Source organism: Heterocephalus glaber, unplaced genomic scaffold (assembly GCF_053883595.1).
Source record: "Heterocephalus glaber isolate CG9 unplaced genomic scaffold, H.glaber_assembly_v1.0 deba00001461, whole genome shotgun sequence".
Taxonomy (NCBI): domain Eukaryota; kingdom Metazoa; phylum Chordata; class Mammalia; order Rodentia; family Bathyergidae; genus Heterocephalus; species Heterocephalus glaber.
Window position 1 is genome coordinate 42,519,502 of NW_028258308.1, and position 20,581 is coordinate 42,540,082.

The 20,581-nt window shown below is 35.5% G+C and overlaps 1 protein-coding gene across 5 annotated transcripts in view; it reads right to left on the reverse strand.

Moving 5' to 3' along the window:
• Positions 1–20,581, reverse strand: part of Zmat4 (zinc finger matrin-type 4) — a 424,653-nt gene that overhangs the window by 50,251 nt on the left and 353,821 nt on the right. For 4 of the 5 annotated variants that reach the window (XM_087217364.1, XM_004855311.4, XM_087217365.1 and 1 more), the window contains one exon: positions 8,274–8,370. The exons of the other annotated variant lie outside the window; for it this stretch is intronic. In XM_087217364.1, the coding sequence (XP_087073490.1) occupies positions 8,274–8,370 (97 nt within the window). The remainder of the gene's footprint in view (positions 1–8,273; positions 8,371–20,581) is intronic. 5 annotated transcript variants of the gene reach the window in all.

Genomic DNA, 20,581 nt, shown 5'->3' on the forward strand with positions numbered 1-20,581 from the left:
TAACACCATGTGAGAGAGCCCCTGGCGGGAAAGATGTGGTTACACATCTCCTAGGCCCCACATTCTGGGAGGAGTTACGTTGTACAGCCTGAATCTTAAAATGGGGCAGAGAGCAAGCCTCAGGCTCAGGTTTTACACTCTGTATGGAGCCCCTCCAAGAGGATGATAGCTTACAATCTTTGGGAAAAGTCAGCTGTATTTTCAATATTTTCTTAAGCCCTGTCCATTAATCATAAATTTTTACTAATGACATGTATGTGTATGTTTATATAAGATGTGGAATCTAAAAATATAATAAATGTTTAAGTTTTTTAGCATTATTACAGTAAAAAACAAAGTGTCACTAATACGCTTCAAAACATTCCCCCTCACTTTCAACACTTTTTTCCATCTTTCTTGCCACTTTCTGAGGAACAGTTCTAGAAGTTCTCTTTCTTGAGTGTTTTTAGCTAACCTGCCTTGGCTGCCTTAACATTCTAAAGTGACTCAAAATGTTTACCTTTCATGGTCATTTTAACTTTGAGGAAGAGTCAGAAGTCACAGAGTATCAGATCTGGTGAATAAGTTGGATGAAGACACACTTTAATGTTTCTATGTATAGCCTTTCTCTTGGATAGCACTAGTAGCAGCGTTCACTGTATTTTTGTAACACCTCCCAAAAGACACTCGAAAAAGATTTCCAGAACTGCTTCTGAAAGTGGCAAGCATGATGGGATAATAGGAGTATTTCAAGTGATGAGGAGTATTTTGAGGGGTTTAATAGTAATGTGTGTTCTACTGTAATACGTTTTTAAAATTTAAACATTCACAATGTATTTCTGTCACACCTCATATGTATATGTACACAACACAATCTTTTTTATAAAATAAAAGATTTTTATTAAAAAAGCTTAGTACCAAAGTCCTAAGCTCTTTGGTCATCATAATTATTGGTTGACATTGAAAATTCCATACCTGATACCTATATTTTTAGCCTCTGAAGAAGTACATGCATAATTTTGTTTGTTTGCTTGTTTCCAAGGAGAGCCTCTCCTTGGACTTTTAAGCTGTTTTTTATTTTTCATTAAATATTTTAAGTCTTTTATGGTTGGCATATCTTGCAAAACTGTTTTATTTATTATGGTGCACCCTTCAGATAACTCACTGGCATGCTGAATGTAGGAATTAAATTCTAAGGTATCTAAAACAAATACTTTCCATGCCTGAAAATTAGTCTGAGCATCTCTTCAAATACTTCAGAAATAAATAACTATGAGGGTAAAGTGAGTAATATGATACCTTTGTCATATACTTCGTATCAGTTAGGAAAACTATAGAAACACAAATGGACATCAACATTTTAGTGTTCCTCTCACAGGAAGAAGCAAATTTAGAAATTAGTCCTAATTATTGGTCAGTCTGATTTATTCTCTTAGACACTTGTGTCTCATTTCCAATCCACTGCAGTATCAAAGTAAGTAATGACAACTTTTATGTCCTTTACTTTACATAATATAGTGTCCTAAGGTCTGGAATGTTCCCCAAGCTCAAATTTAAGTACATTACAGAAGAATTGTTCATTAGTCCATGGTATATACTCCTGTTCATTTAAATTTCACTTTAATCATTTGTACTAATTGACAGACTAGATCCCTTGGAAGCCCTGAAAAATCTAATAGGACACTTCTTTATATGTCAATGTGAGCATTTGGATTTTTAAACCTTTAACTGATTCGATAGTGAATATTTCTCTTGCTACTTAACAATGGAGAGAAATTTGCCTGCCATCATGCTGTTTATGACTTTTGCCAAAAAAAGAATAACCCTGTGCCTGTGTCACTACTACTAGCAAGAACAGTATGAAGGTAATTGTTTCATCAAGTAAGAGTATAACAGTGATGATGGACAGATAACCTGGCTTCTGCACTTGGCTCTGCCAATCAATTACTTTTAAGGTCTTAGATAAGCCCTTTAATTTCTTTAAGACTCACTTTTCAAACCTATAAAATGGCACTGGGAACATATGGTCGGTCACAGGGATGCTGCTCATCTGAGATGCATTACTTTGAAAGCCTTCTCCTTTGTCGCTGTGGTCCAGATGCAGCTCGGCTCACTCAGAGACTCCATGTGCCTGTCAGAGAGTCCTTTTCACCATCACCACGGCCTTCCCACCACAGCAAAGTGGCCTCCACTTCAGGAAATGTAATTGAGAGCTTCCTTGTGTGACAAGGCAAATAGATTCCACACTGTATTAGTTCCCTGCATCTGCTATTAAAATTCCCCACAAATTGGATGTCTTCAAACAACAAAAATGTATTCTCTCGTAGAGGAAGAAGTCCAACTTCCAGAGGCCAGGAGTCTGAAATCCAAGTGTCAGCAGGATCACATTCCCTCCAAACCCTCTTGGGAGAATCCTTCCTTGACTCTTCCAGATCCATCTGTCTCTGTCAGCAGATGGTCTTTTTCTCCCTGTCTTTTCTTCTATAAAGATACCAGACTTTACATAAAGGGTTTTCCTAGATCCAGGATGACTTCCTTTCTAGAGTCTTGACTGACATTTACAAGACCCTATTTACGTCAAGGTGGCATTCTGAAGTTCTGAGCAGACATGAATTTGGGGGAGACATTAATTAGCCCAGGTCACATACTACACTCCAGCATCAGTAGTGAGGCAGGCTGCCTCAGAACCCATGTCAGACAGGGTGGGAGGCTGCGTTCAGGACACTTAGGGAGGAGCCTCTGGATGCCAGGCAGGAAACAGAGTGGGTGCGCATGTGTCACTCGGTCCTCCCTCCTCACATCCAGGAGCAGACTACGACAAGGGAAGCTGTCCCTGTCCAAGGGTACCAGGAGCCAAAGCTAGGGATAAACTCTCCCGACTCACAAATCAGTGTTCTTTATATTGGGTAATTTAAGAATCTTTAGATAGTCTTACTAGAAGTATAAATCTAAAATCAGAAAATTAGTGACATCTACTTATGCTAATTTCATCAGTCAGAAAAGGATGGTTTAGTACATTCTGCCGACTTTCAATTCTAGCTATGTAACTCATCTGGATTAACCTTCCAATTAAGAAAAAAGTAAAATATGGATATTATTAAATTTAAAGGAAAAATACTCGGAACACTTGAAAGTGTGGGAGAGCTAGTAGCTGACGTGGTGTACGCTGATATCAGAAGGAGCATAGGTTAAGGAAAGTAATACTTCCAGGAACAAAGAAAAATACTTCATATCACTGCTGATGAAAGGGCCAGTTCAATAAGACTGAATTTTAAAACCCTAAATTTAGAAGCATCTAATACTATACCTTTAAATATATATCTATTTATATTTTTATATCTTTAAATATATATTTACATGTGCATATTACAATTAAAGAATTAAAAGGATATATAGGGGCCGGGGATGTAGCTCAGTGGTTCTGCCACCTGCCTCACAAGTACAAGGACCCAAGTTCAATCATCAGAACCAAAAAAAAAAAAAAAAAAAGGATATATAGGCAAGTCCATAGTTATGGTTGGAGATTTGTAACTATCTGGGTTTCTCACAAGTAGAATAAGATGACAGAAACTAAGTAAGGCCAGATCAGATGTGAACTACATTAAGAAACTTGACCTAATTAGTATACAAGACAGTTTACCCAACTACCACAGACAAATAAAACCATCCTTTTCCAGTATACGTGAACTATTACCCACACTGACCATATTCCTGCCACTTGGAGTGAGTGCTCACAAATCCCAAAGGAGTGAAGCCCTTCAGAGTACATTTTCTGTACACAGCGGAGTTCAGATACAAATTCATCACAAAAATATACACAGAGAAAAAACCTCAAATGTTGGATGTTAAACAAAATACTTCTAAATAGCTGTATTAGAACAATCCACAGTAAAAATTAGTAAGTATATGGAAATATGAAAATACCATGTTACAACAATATATAACCAGTAGAATGCAGCTAATGAAGATGCTGAGGAGCATTTAGGGCCTGAAATGCATATATTAGAGAAAAGGAATGCCTGAAAAATTAATAACCCATGCTTTCACATTAAGAAGCCAAGAAAACACTGAAAATTAAACCCAAAAGGACCAGAAAGAGGAAAAAAAATTAATGGCATAAAAATATGTAACATTAACAACTTCCAAATTTCATTTCTTAAAAAGACGAATAAACCTCCAATAAAACTGATCAAAACAGGGAAGAGATCCTAGCATTTGGGAGGCTGAGGCAGGAGGACTACTTTGAGTTTGAGGCCAGCCTGGGTTATGTATTGAGTTCAAGGCCAGCCTAAACTATATAGCAAGACCCTGTCTCAAAACAAATGAAAACAAAAAATAGGGAGGAGAAGTAATGCCAAGAATAAAAAATACTTATAAACATTAAAAATTAAAGACTACCATGAACAACTTTATATAAGTATATGTTTGAAATATAGGCAAAAGAAACAGATTCATTGAAAAATAACTTATTAAAATTAACACAAGAACAAATAATATGAACAGTGCTCTATTAAATTAAATTTCTAATAAAAAGTTTATCAAGATACAAATTTTGTAGGGCTGGAGATGCAGCTTAGTGGTGCCACACCTGCTTGGTAAATGCAAGGTCCTGAGTTTGATTCCCGGTTACAGACCAAAAAAAAACCAAACAACCCCCCCCCAACTTTGTTAAAGTTATCTGAAAAATATCCTGAGATAAAGAATGAAACAGGAATAGGAAGGGAATCAAGGGAAGTGGGGAGAAGGGAAGTATAGAGGGGAAAGGGAGTCCTAATGACAAAGATGAGCTGTGTATATCAATTCCCCAAAATAAATGTAATTGTTAGATATTGCAAACAAATACTAACAATTTTTTCAAAAGAAAAGAGTGAAACAAGAATGTCTGTTACTACCGCCTTTTTTCAACTTTGTACCAAAGACTCTACACAATGCAGTAGGATAAGTATATAAAATGTGCGAGGAAGAAATACTGCCAATGGTCATTATTTGCAAATGATATGGCTTTTGCATAGAAAAATCTTCCAAGTACTTGAAGATAATTAGAATTTATAAGTAAATTTACCAAAGCCATTTATGCAGAGTTGATAAATTGCCTGTGTTTACAATAGAAAAAATATTTAAGAGATAAAATTTTAAAATAATCTCATTTATCTTGCATCCCCAATAAATCTAAATAAAGATTTGCAAGACCACTATAGAGAAATCTACAAAACATTACTGGAAGAGTTAAAGAATATATAAGTATATGTTGATCTACAACCATGATTGCAAATTAGCAGACGAGAGTGTGAAGGCTCTTTTGAAGAACTCGATGACTTGATGCTAAAATTTATATGGAAATACAAAGGGTCAAGAATAGTGAAGAATATATGAAGTTTTGAGTATAGAACATTTACACTCTTAGTTATTAACACTGTAAATCTATAGGAAATAAAAGAATGTGATATTAGAATAAAGAAAGCAAAAAAAAGTAGTGGTCCACACTTGTATTCTCAGATACTAGGGAGGCTGAGGCAGGAGAATTGCAAGTTGAAGCCTAGCCTGTGCAACTTTGTGAGACACTGTCTCAAAATAAAATAAATAAAAGCATAAAGGGCTAGGCATGTAGCTCAGTGGTAGAGCATTCCTGGTTTCAGTCCCTGGATGGGGGGAGGAGGTAACACTGAGACAGACAGAGAATACAGAGGCTGGACACACAAACCCATACATGTAAAACATGTGAGATACAAAAAAAGGCTCAGTGCAACGACCTTTTCAATCAGCGATACTGGGTCAATTGGTATTTGTATTAAGGAAGAAAAAACCCCCTAAAATTTGACTTCTCCCTTCAACTATACATTCGAATAAACACCAGATGGATCAAAGACCTATTTTTGTACGGAAAAATGACATACTATCTAGGAAGTAACAGCAGATAATCTTCATGACCTTGGGTTGGCCAGATAATTCTTAAATAGCACTGTAATAACATTAACTATAAAAGAACAGATTGATGAATTGGACTTTATGAAAATTAGGAACATTTATAATTTTTTTGAGAAACCAACCCAATTTTGATTATTAACAGGCAAAAGATCTGAACAATATCTCTCTCTCTCTCTCTCTCTCTCCTTCACACACACACACACACACACACACACGCGCGCGCGCGCGCGCGCATAGACAGGTATGACATCCAAGTTGAAAATACAGGCAAAGCGAACAGGATGTGGGAGAGGGTGATTGCAATCACATTTTTCCTACTTCTCTGAGTAAGAAGGTGGCAGAGTCCAGTCCAGAGCAGATCACACAGCGTAGTTTTCGTGCTCTTCAGAAAGCACCTGCATTTAAGAATGGCTTTGGGGAATGATGTGCTTTTCCAAGGGTATCTCAGGGCTTTCTACTGGCTCTTCTAAGTTCTAAGCCTAAGTGAGCTGTAACTGAGCGACTCGGAGCAAGTGAGGGTGAAGTCAGACTCTTCTGGGGGTCCTTGCTCAGTTATTATTACTATTATTATTATTATTATTTTTATCAGTGTGATGCTGGGTGCCTTACTTAACCTTTCAGAGTCTTAGTTTTCTCATGTAAGAGAATGGGGCTAATACTATTTATTTTAAATGTAGTTGTGAGGATTAAATGAGATAATAGATATGAAAATACCTAGCACATACTCTACACTTGAAGTTTTACATGCACAGAGAGACAGACATCTTTCTGAAGCCAGGCATACTATTTACAAAACTTATGCCACTTAAATCCACTATTTTCTTTTTTTTTATTTTTTAAAAGCAATGGATACCTCCTCCCAAAATATCATAATTTACTCTTGCAGGTATCTGTTTGTGCACATTAGCTACATGCTAATTAGAATGTATATGTAGCCTCCTATACATTATTATTAGAGAGACAGATGATGAAAACAGATTATTTGAGGGGTGCAGAATCCAATAATAGAAGTGTTCTGGATTTTCTATATCAAATCAGGAAAAATCTTTTTTTAAGGAATTATATTGATAAAAGTTCCCTGGAGTGGATCAGAGTAAAGAAAGTCATTAAATTACTTTGAATCACAAGAGAGCACAATATTGAGGTAAAAACAGTCAGAAAGTAACCGTAGATTTAAATTTCTTCCCCTGGGACATGCATTTTACAAAGTAGTTTTCCTGCCTGAAATTTTCCTCTGCATATGACTACCTGAAAAATAGTTACTTAGGTTTTGGAATCACACATTCAGTCCATCAAAAATGTTTATAAAAAGTCCCTAATGTGCTTCAAGTGCTAGCTTAGGCACCAGGCAGAAACAGAGGGGCGCACACAGTCCAACTTCGACCTCACCCTCGTGTGTTCAGGCTTGGCTCCAGGCCCTGTGAAGCCCCCTGCATTGCTCCTGCCCTCTTCTCAGGCTGTAGGTGCACATATGGTACAAGGCAACAACTCATCCCTTCCCGTGGCTGTTACCCTAGCCCGGGAGGTGCTGCTTGAGAGGAAGGACTACAGTTCTTCATCTTTTCTTCCCTAGAGCACAAGTTAAAGTGTGACATGTAGTGAGCACTCAACATGTTGGATGAAATCATATTCATGAGGCCTAGGTACAATCAAATCTGTTAAATGATTCTTATCATGAATATTAGAGAAATAAAAACAGTTACATCCAGGAAAATTACATCTTTTTGAGACATCCTTTGCTTTTGTTATGTTATTAGCATTTTATTAGTAGCCCTGGAAGCTTCTTTAAAAATGCTCACAATGCCAAGAGCATTAGTGGTTTTTAAAGACATGCATAGTACAAATGTAGGTGAAATGATGTTTGGTTAGTCTTTTCCAGTATAACATCATGAGAATCTTTGGGAAAAAATAGATTGAACTTCTATTTACTTGCCAACAACTATGCATATAAACAACTTAGTCATTTGTACCAGGGAATTTATTAAATTTTTATAACAATTGACAATATTCATCCAGAAAAAGAAAGCAGCAGAAGAATTCATAGAATTTAACTGCAACAAAATCTGGAACATCCTCCAAAAGCAGTAACACTATTTATTTAAACATTTAGTACAGATCTAAAATAAAAGTCTCCTCATGATCATAAAAGTGTGCTGAATTATATTTGAAAAAATGAAAACAACAAAACTGCCATTATTTGTTCTAAAAAAGGGAGAAGAAGCCATTCTTCAGAGATACTAGGGAGATTTTGGAGGCTTAAGTAGCATAAACATAGAGGGAACTTTGGAGATAATACCATGGTTGGGTTTTAGTCATGTGCATACAGTCCCACAGAGAAGGACTGAAGCCTGAGAACCTGAAATACCTACTTGGTCTGGTGTTTGGATCCTTTCAGGTGGGCGTGGTACTGTTCTATGGAGTTTAAGGAGACACTGCAGATGGTGCATCTGTAAGTGCGCCTCAGACCTGTGGACAACAGACAGATCTGGTTAGCTGCCTTCCTCATCAGCCACCTGATTGAATTCTAGCACATTTTCCATTTTAAGTACAGAGTAAAAGAGGACTTCCTATGCATCCCACCAGACACGCTTCACCCACCTTCTGGACCCCAGCCAATGAGACCCTCAGCAGAAATGTGAGCTGCATGAGATAGGAGCAGCCTGCTCCATTTACTGTAACTGAAATTATGAGATCATACTTTTTTAATTGAAGCAAAATGTTTGTGGACATATTATAACTCAAAGTTTTCTATTTTTTCCCTAAGGCATATAGACATAGCTGGCTGTCACTTCTGCAGTGAAATTTGGAGCAATAAAGGAAAATCTATCCCAATTCCTTTCCCACCTCCTCCCACGGCAGAATTGGAAGCACAACTTAGGGCATTATTTATTCAGGGTTTTCTTCTAGGACTATCTTATATGGTGTAAATATAAGGAGGAGGAAAATATATCAAACTGTTTTATATGAAGTCTTACTTTTCACCAGCCAGTTTTAAAAGAATATCTATACATTCATCTAGTTATTCATTTAATTAATTCATTAAGATAGTATCACTCAGAGCCAACATGGGCAATTCCAAGATGACTAAGATGCTCTTTGCTTTCAAGGAGCTTAGTAAAAAGCTTGACTCTTTCATATTATTGACTGATCTGCAGACAAACGTGTAACAAAGCAGCTTTAACCAAACAACTTCAAACATTTGACACAGCTCAGAGACCCTTAGTGGAACATATTCCTTCATCTAGGGTGTTCCTTCAGAGTACATAGAAAAGAAAAGTCAGTCATGATCTTAAACATTGGATTTATACCTTGGATCCATCATCCTGGTTCTATAGCCCAGAGGAAGTCATATCACTTCTTCCTGCCCCGTTTCCTGGTCTACAAGATGAAGACAAGCCTATCCACATCACAACACTGCTGCAATAACTGAGAGAATAAGATCTATGAACATGTTTGTCAAGTGAGAGTGGCTGTTACTTGTTTTTCCATGAAATTCTGGTCTTACCATTGTAAAAGCCAGGATATCAAACAGTTGTAGCATTTCTTTCTAATTAGTATGCAGTGTTTTCCTTCTAAGAGGAAAGTTCTGTTTTCCCAAGAAGGAAATAATGTACATCGGTTGGAAGAAACAATTTCAGTGCAGGAAGGAGGACAAGAATAGTTTCCTTTGTTATACCGAATGAGTCCTGCTTACTGAATGTTACAGTGTAGCTAAGTTTGCTTTTATGTCTACATTATGAGCAAAAAGCAGAGCTTCCTGGAGACTTTCAAACTGTGATGGCCTGATGCACATTTCATAGAAGCCTATTTGAAATATAACATGTAAGCTGAGCTGTCAGTATGAGGAGAAACATTTTAGGTTTTGTTTAAATCACATACGTGGGCACTGACATAACTAATGGTTCCAAGAGTCGACTGAGCAGAATGGAGGGGCACATTTACTTAACATGAATGAGGACTGGAGTTTTATGCCAGCGCGCACGCACACACACACACTCACACACACACACACAAAAGGTAAATTTAATTATGGAAGAAAAAGAAACAACAACAGATACTAGGACTCAAAACTTCCCAGGCACAGTTTACCAGTCCAGATGTGAACCAGAAAACTACTGAATCTCTGCATTCACTTGAGGAATGACATTGAACCTTCAGGCTTTAGAGAGTGGATAGATCTCCAGCAACCATGCTGTCTTGCAGATGCCTAGGCTAGCCTTGTGGAGGTTCTGATTCTGAGGGCTTTGCAGCCTGGAGATGGAGACTTTTCAGACCATAACCCCACCTCCACTATTTGCCCACACTCTAATAAAGAACTCTCCCTCGTAATCCTTTGGGAGAACTTGAGCATGTCAGAAGAATTCTAGGTCTTAAAAATGAAAAACATAAAAAGGAAGAAAGCTATTCCGTAAGGAGCTGTGCTTGCATCACCTTTCTTTTTCACAGGTATGCATGATTCAGAGAGATTACCATGGTCCCCACATTCAGAAGCCATAAGTTATCACAACCAGCACGGAAGGAGGGAGTTGTCTGAATGCCTATCCAGGGCTGATTCTTTCTGCTCTTTTATGCATGGAATCAAAATATGAGAACCAGCTTCAGGCATTACTCCCTCCAGAGTTCTCCATCAATCTTGTCATAATAAATGGTAAATGCTGTTTATATGAGTCCTCTTCAGACGACAGAATAATAGGTCTCCTTATAACAAATGGAGGTTCAGGTTGGCAATAGGCATAAATATCTATGTTCAAAAATGGGTACTTTTAAGAACACCAACAAATCTAAAAAAATATTCTGATCTGTTGTTTTCCATAACTGTTCTCCTGCTCTGCAGCCAGAGGCGTGGGCAGAAAATACTTGGCAGTTGATTGCAGTGCAAACTACAAGGATCATAAACTGGAAAGGCCGTGCATGTAAACAAGAAGAAAGGCAGAGATGACACAGAGAATACCTCCTCCTCACAAGACACAGTGTCCTTGGTGGGAACTTGGTGGTTTATTAATACTCAGTTGAAATCCTAATTAGTTTGGAATTATATGGCTCCTTTTTCCTTAGGGAACTAGAGAATCTTATTTTTAAACCTAAAAGGCTAACTTTCTTATTCTGTTAATTTTTAGCACAATAACATATTGAAGGTATCCTAAAACCTTTGCAGGCTTAAAGATTATTTCCGCAGAATTGCCAAATATGTGTTAGAAAATACCATCCCTGTCTGCAAGGAGCTGGCAGACAGTTCAGATGAAGAGAGAAGACACAGGCAGAAGCAGAAAGTCCACAGGGGACCACAGCAGGGACCATGGTAAAGGGAGGGAGGCTTTACAGGAGCAAAAGGTGGAGACTGACGCTAGCTCAGAAGATCTGGAAAAGCTTCTTGATGATGCACTGCTTTTGTATTTATATTTCCTAGCACACTGTGTATAAAACAGATGGTTCTGGAGTTTACTAGAATGCAACTACTTTCTGCATCTTTTCAAGTCTAGCAAAGCTAGATGGCCCTATGGTTTCAGTTGCCTACATTCTACATTAGGGAAACATTGTTGAGCCTTTATTATGGTGCCAGGTATTTTGCTGAATGCTAAGAATATAAGAGAGATTAAGATAGAGAACATTTTCTTATGGAGCTAGACAGGAAGAAAGACAAGAAACAATAAACAAAAGAGAAAGCGTTGCACCGGAAGTGAGCAGGATAATGAAAGAGGAAATAGGTAGAAGAGTGATCTTCTTTGGCAACAGAGTTTTCTAGAGATTATAAAATTAAATAGAAAGATGATAATTAGCATGTGACATGAATATCTGGGTAGAAAGTGGTCTCAAAAGGATAAACGACAAGTGTACAAGGTTAGAAATGGAAATGAGATTGACTTGTTCAAGAAATAAAAAGTGGTAGAGGAAAAGAAAAAAGTAATACAATTTTTTTTAAAAAGCCTTGTCCATCTGGAATTCTACATCCAGCAAAAACATCATGAAGAGTGAAAGTAGACCAAGATTATTCCCAACCAATAAAAAAATAAATTTGCCAGAAATTATATTAAAGAAATGCTGAATAAAGTTCTTCATAGTGAAAAAAAGCACCAGATGTAAATTCAAATCTGAGAAAAGATCAAGAACACCAGAGATGATTGATATATGGAAATGAATCTTTTAAATATCCTTTTAATTTGTTTGAAGACTACATCTAAAACAAAATTATAACACTGTATTATGTATTATGTTGTTTTTAATGTATATACATGTAATATATATATATATCATAACAAAAACATAAGAATGAGGTGAAGTAGAACAAGACTATTGAAAGATCATTATATTTCATATGAAATGGTACAATGATAATTTCAAAGTGATAATTTAAGGATGGTGATAACTCAGTATAATCCCTTAGAATAACTACTAAACAAATACAATGATAAAAGGCACAGAGAGAATATAAAGTGTAACAGTAAGTGGTATTTGATTAGCCCACAAAAAAGTAGGAAAGGACGAACAGAAAAATATAAAATAGATACAACAAGTAGCAAAATGATTAAGCTAAATTCAATCAGATTAATAATCAGATTACATGTGAATAGATTAAACTTTCAAAATACTGAAATTATTAGTCTGGTTTATAAAAAGCAAGATCCAAATATGCACTGAATTCAAAAGATGTGCTCTGAATAGTTATATGTTGAAAGTACACAGAAGAACACTTTAGACTACAAAAATAGTAAAGAAAATGGAATTGCTTCTATTAATATTAGATAAGATAAACCTCATAACAAGATAGTTCACCAGAGTTGAAGAGGATATTTTATGAGAAGAAGAGAATTCCTCAGGAGACCATAACTCCAAATTGCAAAGAGTAAGAAGAGTAAATACTGACAAAAAACTAAATGTAGAAATAGATAAGACCACAATAATAAGAGATCTTAATCAGTACTTGCTAGAAAAACAGGACAAAAAAATCAGTATAACTTAAAAATCTGAGTGAAAGCATCTTTTTGTATTGACTGGTATTTATAAAACACTACATTCAACAACTGTGGGAAATATAAACTTTTCAAGTGTATGTATGAAGAAAACCAAGTTAAAGTGCAGGTTGATGAGCCACAAAAAACAAATTTCAAACAATTATATAATTTGACCACAATTGAATCAAGTTAGAAATAAATAGCAAGGAGATTTATCAATGACCTAAAACACTTCTAAATAACTCATGATAAAAAAGCAAAAGGGAAATTAAAAGTATTTTGAACTGAATAATAAGGAAAATATGGAAAATTCAGGGTTAAAGCAGTTTTTAGAAAGAAAGTTACAGTTTTACAGTAGAAACAAAGAAAGGCTTAAAATCAATGGTCAAGCTGGGCATGGTGGTTGCGTACACATATAATCTTAACATTCAGGAGGCTGAAGAATTCAAGGCCTGAACAAGTTCAGGGCCAGCCTGGACTAGGGAGTGAGACTCTGTCTCAAAAAACAAAAAAAATAGTGGGGGATTTAGCTCAGTGGTTCTGCTGCCTGCTGCGCAAGTGCAAGGACCCAAGTTCGATCCCCGGTACAAAAAGAAGAAAAAAAAAAAAAAAAAACAAGAAAAAATCAATGAGCATAGCCCTAAGAAATAAAATAAGACAAGCAAATTGAACCTAAGTCAGACAGAAGGAAGAAAATAACTAAGAGAAGAAATCAATGAAATAAAAAACAAACTACAAGATAAAACTAACAAAACTGAATATTGCTTCTTAGAAAAGATTAATGTAAGTGTCACCTCTTAGCAAGCCTGGTAGAAATTTATTAAAAAACACAAATGACCAAAGCCAAAGAATGGATATCAATATAGATTCTACAGACATTTTAAAAGGATAACGAAAGAATTTTTGAACAATTTTATATTCAAATAAATCTCATGACATGTATAAAATGGACAGATGCCTTTAAAATCCAACTTACTAGAAATTAACACCAGATGGAACAGAAAATTAGGATAGCTATTTATTAAAATAATTAAATTCATTGTCAAAACTTTCCTGAAAGGAAAGGTCTAACTAAACCCAAAGGATTTCACTGTGGATAATCCCATCAAATATGATGAGATTGCTTACCAATTTTGTATAAACTCTTGGAAAATAGAGGAAGAAGAAAATATCAATAGATGCAGAAGAAAGCATTTGATAAGTTGCAGTATCCATTCATGACCACAATTCTCATTAAACTTAAGAGGAATTTAGTTGATATGAAAAACTATGAAAAAAACTATCTATGAAAAACTATAGCCAATGTTACAGTAAACGGTAAAATAACAGGCAAGTGCTTACAAAAAAGAAAAAAGCTAAGAATGTCACTTTATTTTTGGTATTGCTGAGGTTAAAAGACAGTGTCTTTTGTATGTTAAGGATGCATCTGCCACTGAGCTGTTTGTAATATTCTTTCAATGTTCCTTTAAAACATCTATGGAATATATATTGATATTCATTCTTTGGTTCTGGTAATTTGGTTTTTTTAAATAAACTTCCATCAGGCTTGGTAAGAAGTGACACTGATATTAATCTTTTCTGAGAGCAAATTTTAGTTTTGTTACTTTTTATTCCTGTAATTTGTTTACTGTTGCATTGATTTCTTCTCTTTATTATCTCTTTCCTCCTACTTCTCTAGTTCAGGAATGTCACTCTTGCCGTCTGTATTCAACACAACACTGGAGCATTTAGGCAATGCCATCAGAAAAGAAAGGAGAATAAAAGGCATATAGATTGGAAATGAAGAAGTAAAATTTTCTTTGTTCATAGAAGATATTGCATTTTATACAAAAATCCTAAGGGATCTACAAAATAACCAGAATAAGTGAAGTCAGTAAGGTTACCTTATACAACGCAAATAGGAAAAAATAATAATTTGCATTCTTGAAATAGCTGCAACTAATTGAAAATGTAATTTTTAATACCATTATAATAGTATCAAAAATCATTTTAAAATATTAGGAATAAATATAACAAAGAATGTACAAAACTGAAAACTACAAATACCTTTGAGAGAAATTAAGAATATATATATATATGCCATAATCATAAACTAATGTTGTTAAAATAGCAGTTTTACAAATTCTTTGCAAATATATTAAAATCCAAGAAGCTTTTTGTAAAAGTAGACATGAAGATTCTATACTTTATGTAAAAATCAAAAGATCTAGGGCTGGGGCAGTAGCTCAGTGGTAGAGTGCCTTCCAACTATGTGTGAGGCTCTGGATTCCAATCTCAGAACTCATTGGATGGGGGAACAAGACTAGCCAAGACAATTTGGAAAAGAAAAGCTTGAGATCTCATACTTGAGGATCATAAGATTTGCTATAAAAGCTAATGGAATGTTTATTGTGGTAGGATTCAACTTATAGAATCAGCCTGGATATCCACCAACAGATATAGATAAAGAAAACAAGATACACACACACACACACACACACACACACACACACACACACAAAAGAACAAAATTATGTCATGTTCAGGAAAATGGAAAGAATTCACGGTTGTGTTAAATAAAATAAGCAGACTCAGAAAGACAAGTATCACAGAATTTCTCTCAAGTGTGGAAACTGGAGAATAAAGAAAAAATATTTGAAAGTAGAAGGGGAATTATCAGGGAAGAGCAGGGATAGAAGAGATCAGAAAGGGAAATAGGGAGAAAAATATAAAATAATATTTTCATGAACATAATATAGGAACACATTTCCTAGGAAACATAATGCATTGAGCATGAAAAGTGATAGATTGTATTCTATAAAAAGCAAAGCCTTTGCTTATAAAAGACTCAACTAAGAAAAGAGAAAGTTAATATACAACCTGGGCGAAATATTTGCAATACATGTAACTAATGCAGGACTTGTATTCAGAATATAGAATTAAAGCAATAATTTAAAAAAAGCAACACTGTTTTTTGAAAAACAAATGCAAAACAGTTGATCAAGTATGTCATTAAAAAAGATATAAAGGTGATCATCAAGCACATGAAAAGTGCTCAGCATCATTTATCATCAGGGAAATGCAAATTAAAAGAATAATTAAATAGTATCTCAGACCCACTGCAAATCTTAACATCAAATACACCAAGAAGAAATGTAGAGGACCTCAAGGAAGACAGTAGAATGGTGAGCAGCAGAGAAACAGCCTCTCTGAGCTTTGGAATCAATCCAGATGTTGGAATATAGCAACTTGAGGAAGAGAAGAAGGAGAGAAGAACTAGGAAAGATTTGAAGCGAGAATTGGAGCCCATGAGAGAGCAAAGAGAGGGACTGCAAAGCAGAAGAGGGAGATGGCAAGCAGAGCTTTCTCCCTGAGCCTTGGCTCAGAATGTGGGAGGGTGGCTCGAACCTGCAGATGCATAATGACTACAACAACCCCAGAGGCCTCCATGGAGAAAAGCACCAATGGAACAGAGCAGTGGACATTGTGGACTGCAGTGGCTTGTAGGTTATCTGTGTTCACACAAACTCTGAGAGAGGGCAATTGGTAGATCACCATTTTGGAAAGAGGCCAACAACTCAGAACTCAACAGCTACAGGTTGGCTCCATCTAGCAGCTCCCAGTGTTAGGTGAGGTGCAGCCAAATTCAAGCCAGCAGGGAGTTGAGTTCAAACTAGTAGCTGAATTCAAGCCAGCAGAAGGTTCCCAGAATGTTGTAGGCTGAACAACTCTGGTCCCAGCCTCACATCCAGAAACGAGAAGCAGCCTGAACTTCAGTGGAACTAAAGAATGGGTTTGCTGGGATTGTCCACCACCACCATAATACTACTGCTGGCTTGCTAGGATCAATCACCATGGATCTGGTCTCTGTTTGCCTCCCCTGTCTACCAGTCACAGAAGAGACACGCCTGGAAGTGAACTTTTTTTTCTGCTTTTCTTCATATATATATATATATATATATATATATATATATATATATATATATCTTTCTCTTGATACTTTTTCTTGTTTATATAAGAGTATGAACATTAGGGGCCGAGGATTTAGCTCAGTGGTTTTGCTGCCTGCTGTGCAAACTTAAGGACCTGAGTTCAACCCCTGGTACCAAAAAAAAAAAAAAAAGAAAGTGTGAACATTATTTCTACTTTTTGTTGTTATTATTTTGTTCTCTTCTCATTTCTATCTCTTCCTTCATTTTCTCCCTCCTTTATTCACCAGTTCCAAATGCTTGAATAATTACTTTGTCTTCCAGCCTTGCTCCTAACCTTTCTCTTCTTCTATTTAAAATTTTTTCCTTCGGAGTAAAATCCTCTTATTGAGGGGATATTTACTATGTACAATTTTCTTGTTTGTTTTAGATTTTATTATATAAATATAAGTCTTGTTCATATGGTTAAAGCTGGCAAATTAATAGTTACCATAATTTGTTATTTTCTAGACTGTTTGATGCTATTGTTATTACCAATTGTACTATTTTAGCCAACATGACATAGTTGTTCTAGTCAGTTGTTCTTCCTTGTATGCCAAGATTGAGATTGCCTGAGGGTCATAAACAATACTATAGGCCACTGCCCAAAACCCAGAGGCTAGGCCAAATAGACACCAACTTCTCACCCCCAATAAATTGAGAAGATAGAATCTGGTAATAGACTCAAAACTCAAAAGCCAGCTACACTTGGAAGACATCTCTGAGAAGTAGTCATTTCCTAAGGATTATCAATACTAATGATAAAGATACTTACTATAAACAATGTACAAGTATCAACACAGAAATTAAAGTAAAACAAAAAACTAAATTAAACTAAATTAAAAATTAAAAATTATAATTAAATTACAATTAAAATTAAATAACTAAATTAAACTAAAACAAAAAACAGAAAATGAGAAGACATAGAAGCAAGATGCAACCCCTGACTTCCAGCTCATCAAAGGCAAACCCAGGAAACAATGAGGTGGAAAAATTCAAAAGTCACCTGCCTGGACTCTCTGGAGAGTGATAACAGTGGAAGTAACAAAACGGATGAATGAAGCTCCAGAAAAAAATCAAATCAGAAATAATTTCTCAGATAACTCAAGGAATGATGACCATAATGAAGAGTATGATTAGTGAATCTAGAGTAGATACAGATAAAAAGTAGAGGAGCTTAGGAAAATGATGGAAACCATGAAACCCTAACATAGGAAAGAAATGGAATCCATAGAACAGATTCAAATATCCAGGAGATGAAAAATTCTATTGAAAGTAAAGACTGTAAAATAATCTGATGCCAAGATAAAATATCAGATCTAGAAGACAGAATTGCAGTTAGCAATCATGAAGAGAAAAAGAAAGATGTCTTAAAATAGCAAAAGACTACCAAAAAGTCAATCCAATAGCTGCTAGATGATGCAAAGTTGTATAACATAACACTGATCAGAGTCAATGAAAAAGAGGAGATGGTGCAAAGGACATAAAAATCCTGGTCACAGAAGTAATGGCAGAAAACTCCCCTAGCATGACAAAAGAATTTGACATACAGATAAGAGAGGCATATAGAACTCCAATTAGCCATGATAAAAATTAAATCTATCCTAAGGCATAGTAGTCAAGATTCCAGAAATTCAACACAAGAACAGAATAGTAAAAGCTATTAGAGAACAGAAACAAATTACCTATAAAGGAAAGCCCATCAGAATTACAGCAGATATTACAACACAAACTCTTAAGTCAAGGAGAACTTGGGGTGAGGTATTTCAAGTCCTAAAACAATACAACCCAGACTGATACACCTAGCAATACTGTCTTTCAAAATTGATTGAGATATAAGATACTTTTATGACAAAGAACACCTGAAGAAATCCATGACCACTGAACCAGCACTCCAAAATGTTCTGAGGTGCATTCTAGAAAGAGATAACAAAGATTAGAACTCCATGAACCTCAATGAAATGAATCTGCAAGGCAAGACAAGTAATTTAACAGAAGGGAAAAAAAGAGATCCAACAACAGGAAAATAACATCATAAGGATAAGTCAATACATATCAGTTGTAACCATCAATGTAAGTTGTTTCAATTCATCAGTCAAAAGGAACAGACTGGCAGAATGGATCAAGAAACAAGATCCAACAATATGCTCCATACAAGACACATTTAACTCAAAAAGAAATTCATGGACTGAAACCCAAAGGATGAAAAACAATACTCCATGGGACAGGAATCCAGAAAAAAGCAGGGGTAGTTGGGGTAGCTATTCTATTTGCAGACAAAGTGTATTTCAAGCCAAGACTGATCAAGAGAGACAAAGAATATCACTACTACATTCTTGTTAAGGGAACAATTCAATAGGAAGAGATAACAATCATAAATATATATGCAGCAAATAACAGAACACCCAACTATATAAAACAAACACTAATACAATTGTAATGGGGGACTTTAATATCCCACTGTCACAAATAGACAGATCAACTAGACAAAAATTAACAAAGAAATAACAGAATTGAAACAAACCTTTTAACAAATGGATCTAGTAGATGTCTACAGTTCATTCCACCCTGCAACACTAGAATACACATTCTTCTCAGCTGAACATGGGACATTTTCCAAAACAGACTACATATTAGCTCATAGAACATGCTTAAGTAAATGCAACAAAATTAAAATTAACCCATGCATATTATCAGACCATAGTGCAATGAAATTGGAAATCAATGGCAAAAGAAATCACAAAAACTTTATAAACACATAGAAATTAAATAACACCCTCCTAAACAACCAATGGTTCACAGATGAAACTAAAAATGAAATTAGTTTATACAATTAAACAATAATGCAAATATAACATACTAGAACTTATGGGACTCAATGAAAAGCAGTCTTATGAAGGAAATTTATAGCAGTGAATCTGCATATCAGAAAAACAGAGTGATTTCAAATGAAAAAAGGGACCAAACACCTTCACTGGAAGAAAGATAGCCTCTTTAATAAATAGTGCTAGAAAAACTGTCTTTCCACATGCCAAGAGTAAAATTAGACTCATATCTCTCACTATGAATTAAACTAAAATAAAAATGTATCAAATAACTAAATATTAAAACAGAAACAATCTGCTGGGAGAGAGAATAGGTAAAACTTTTTTTTTTTTTTTGGTACCAAGAATAGGTAGAACTCTTGAGTCATAGGTGTAGGCAAAGACTTTTTTGGATAGCACAGGAAATATCACAAAGAATTAACAACTGGCATCTCATTTTATTAAAAAACTTTTGCATAGCAAAAGATGCCACCAACATAGTGCAGAGACACCCACAGATATTATTGCCAGCTGTCCCTCAAAAGATAATATCTAGAAAATATAATGAACTAAAACAAAGAAATCAGACTTCCCAAATTTAAAAATTCAATCCAAAAGTGGGCATCTAAAATGAATGGACACTTCCCAGAGGAGTAAGTACAAACATCAAATAAATATATGAAAAAACTATTCAACATTAAGGGCTATTCAAGAGACACAAATTAAATCAATGCTGAGATACCATCTCACTCCAGAAAGAACAGCTATTATCAAGAAATTAACCAATAGCAAATGATGGCAGGGCTGTGGGGGAAAAGGAACTCTCCTCCATTGTTGGTGGGAGTGTAGACTGGTGCAGCCACTGTGGAAATCAGTGTGCAGATTCCTCAAAATCTAAAACTAGAGGTTCCATATGACCCAGCTATTCCCCTTCTTGATATCTTCTCAAAAGAATTAAATGTATCATATCACAGTG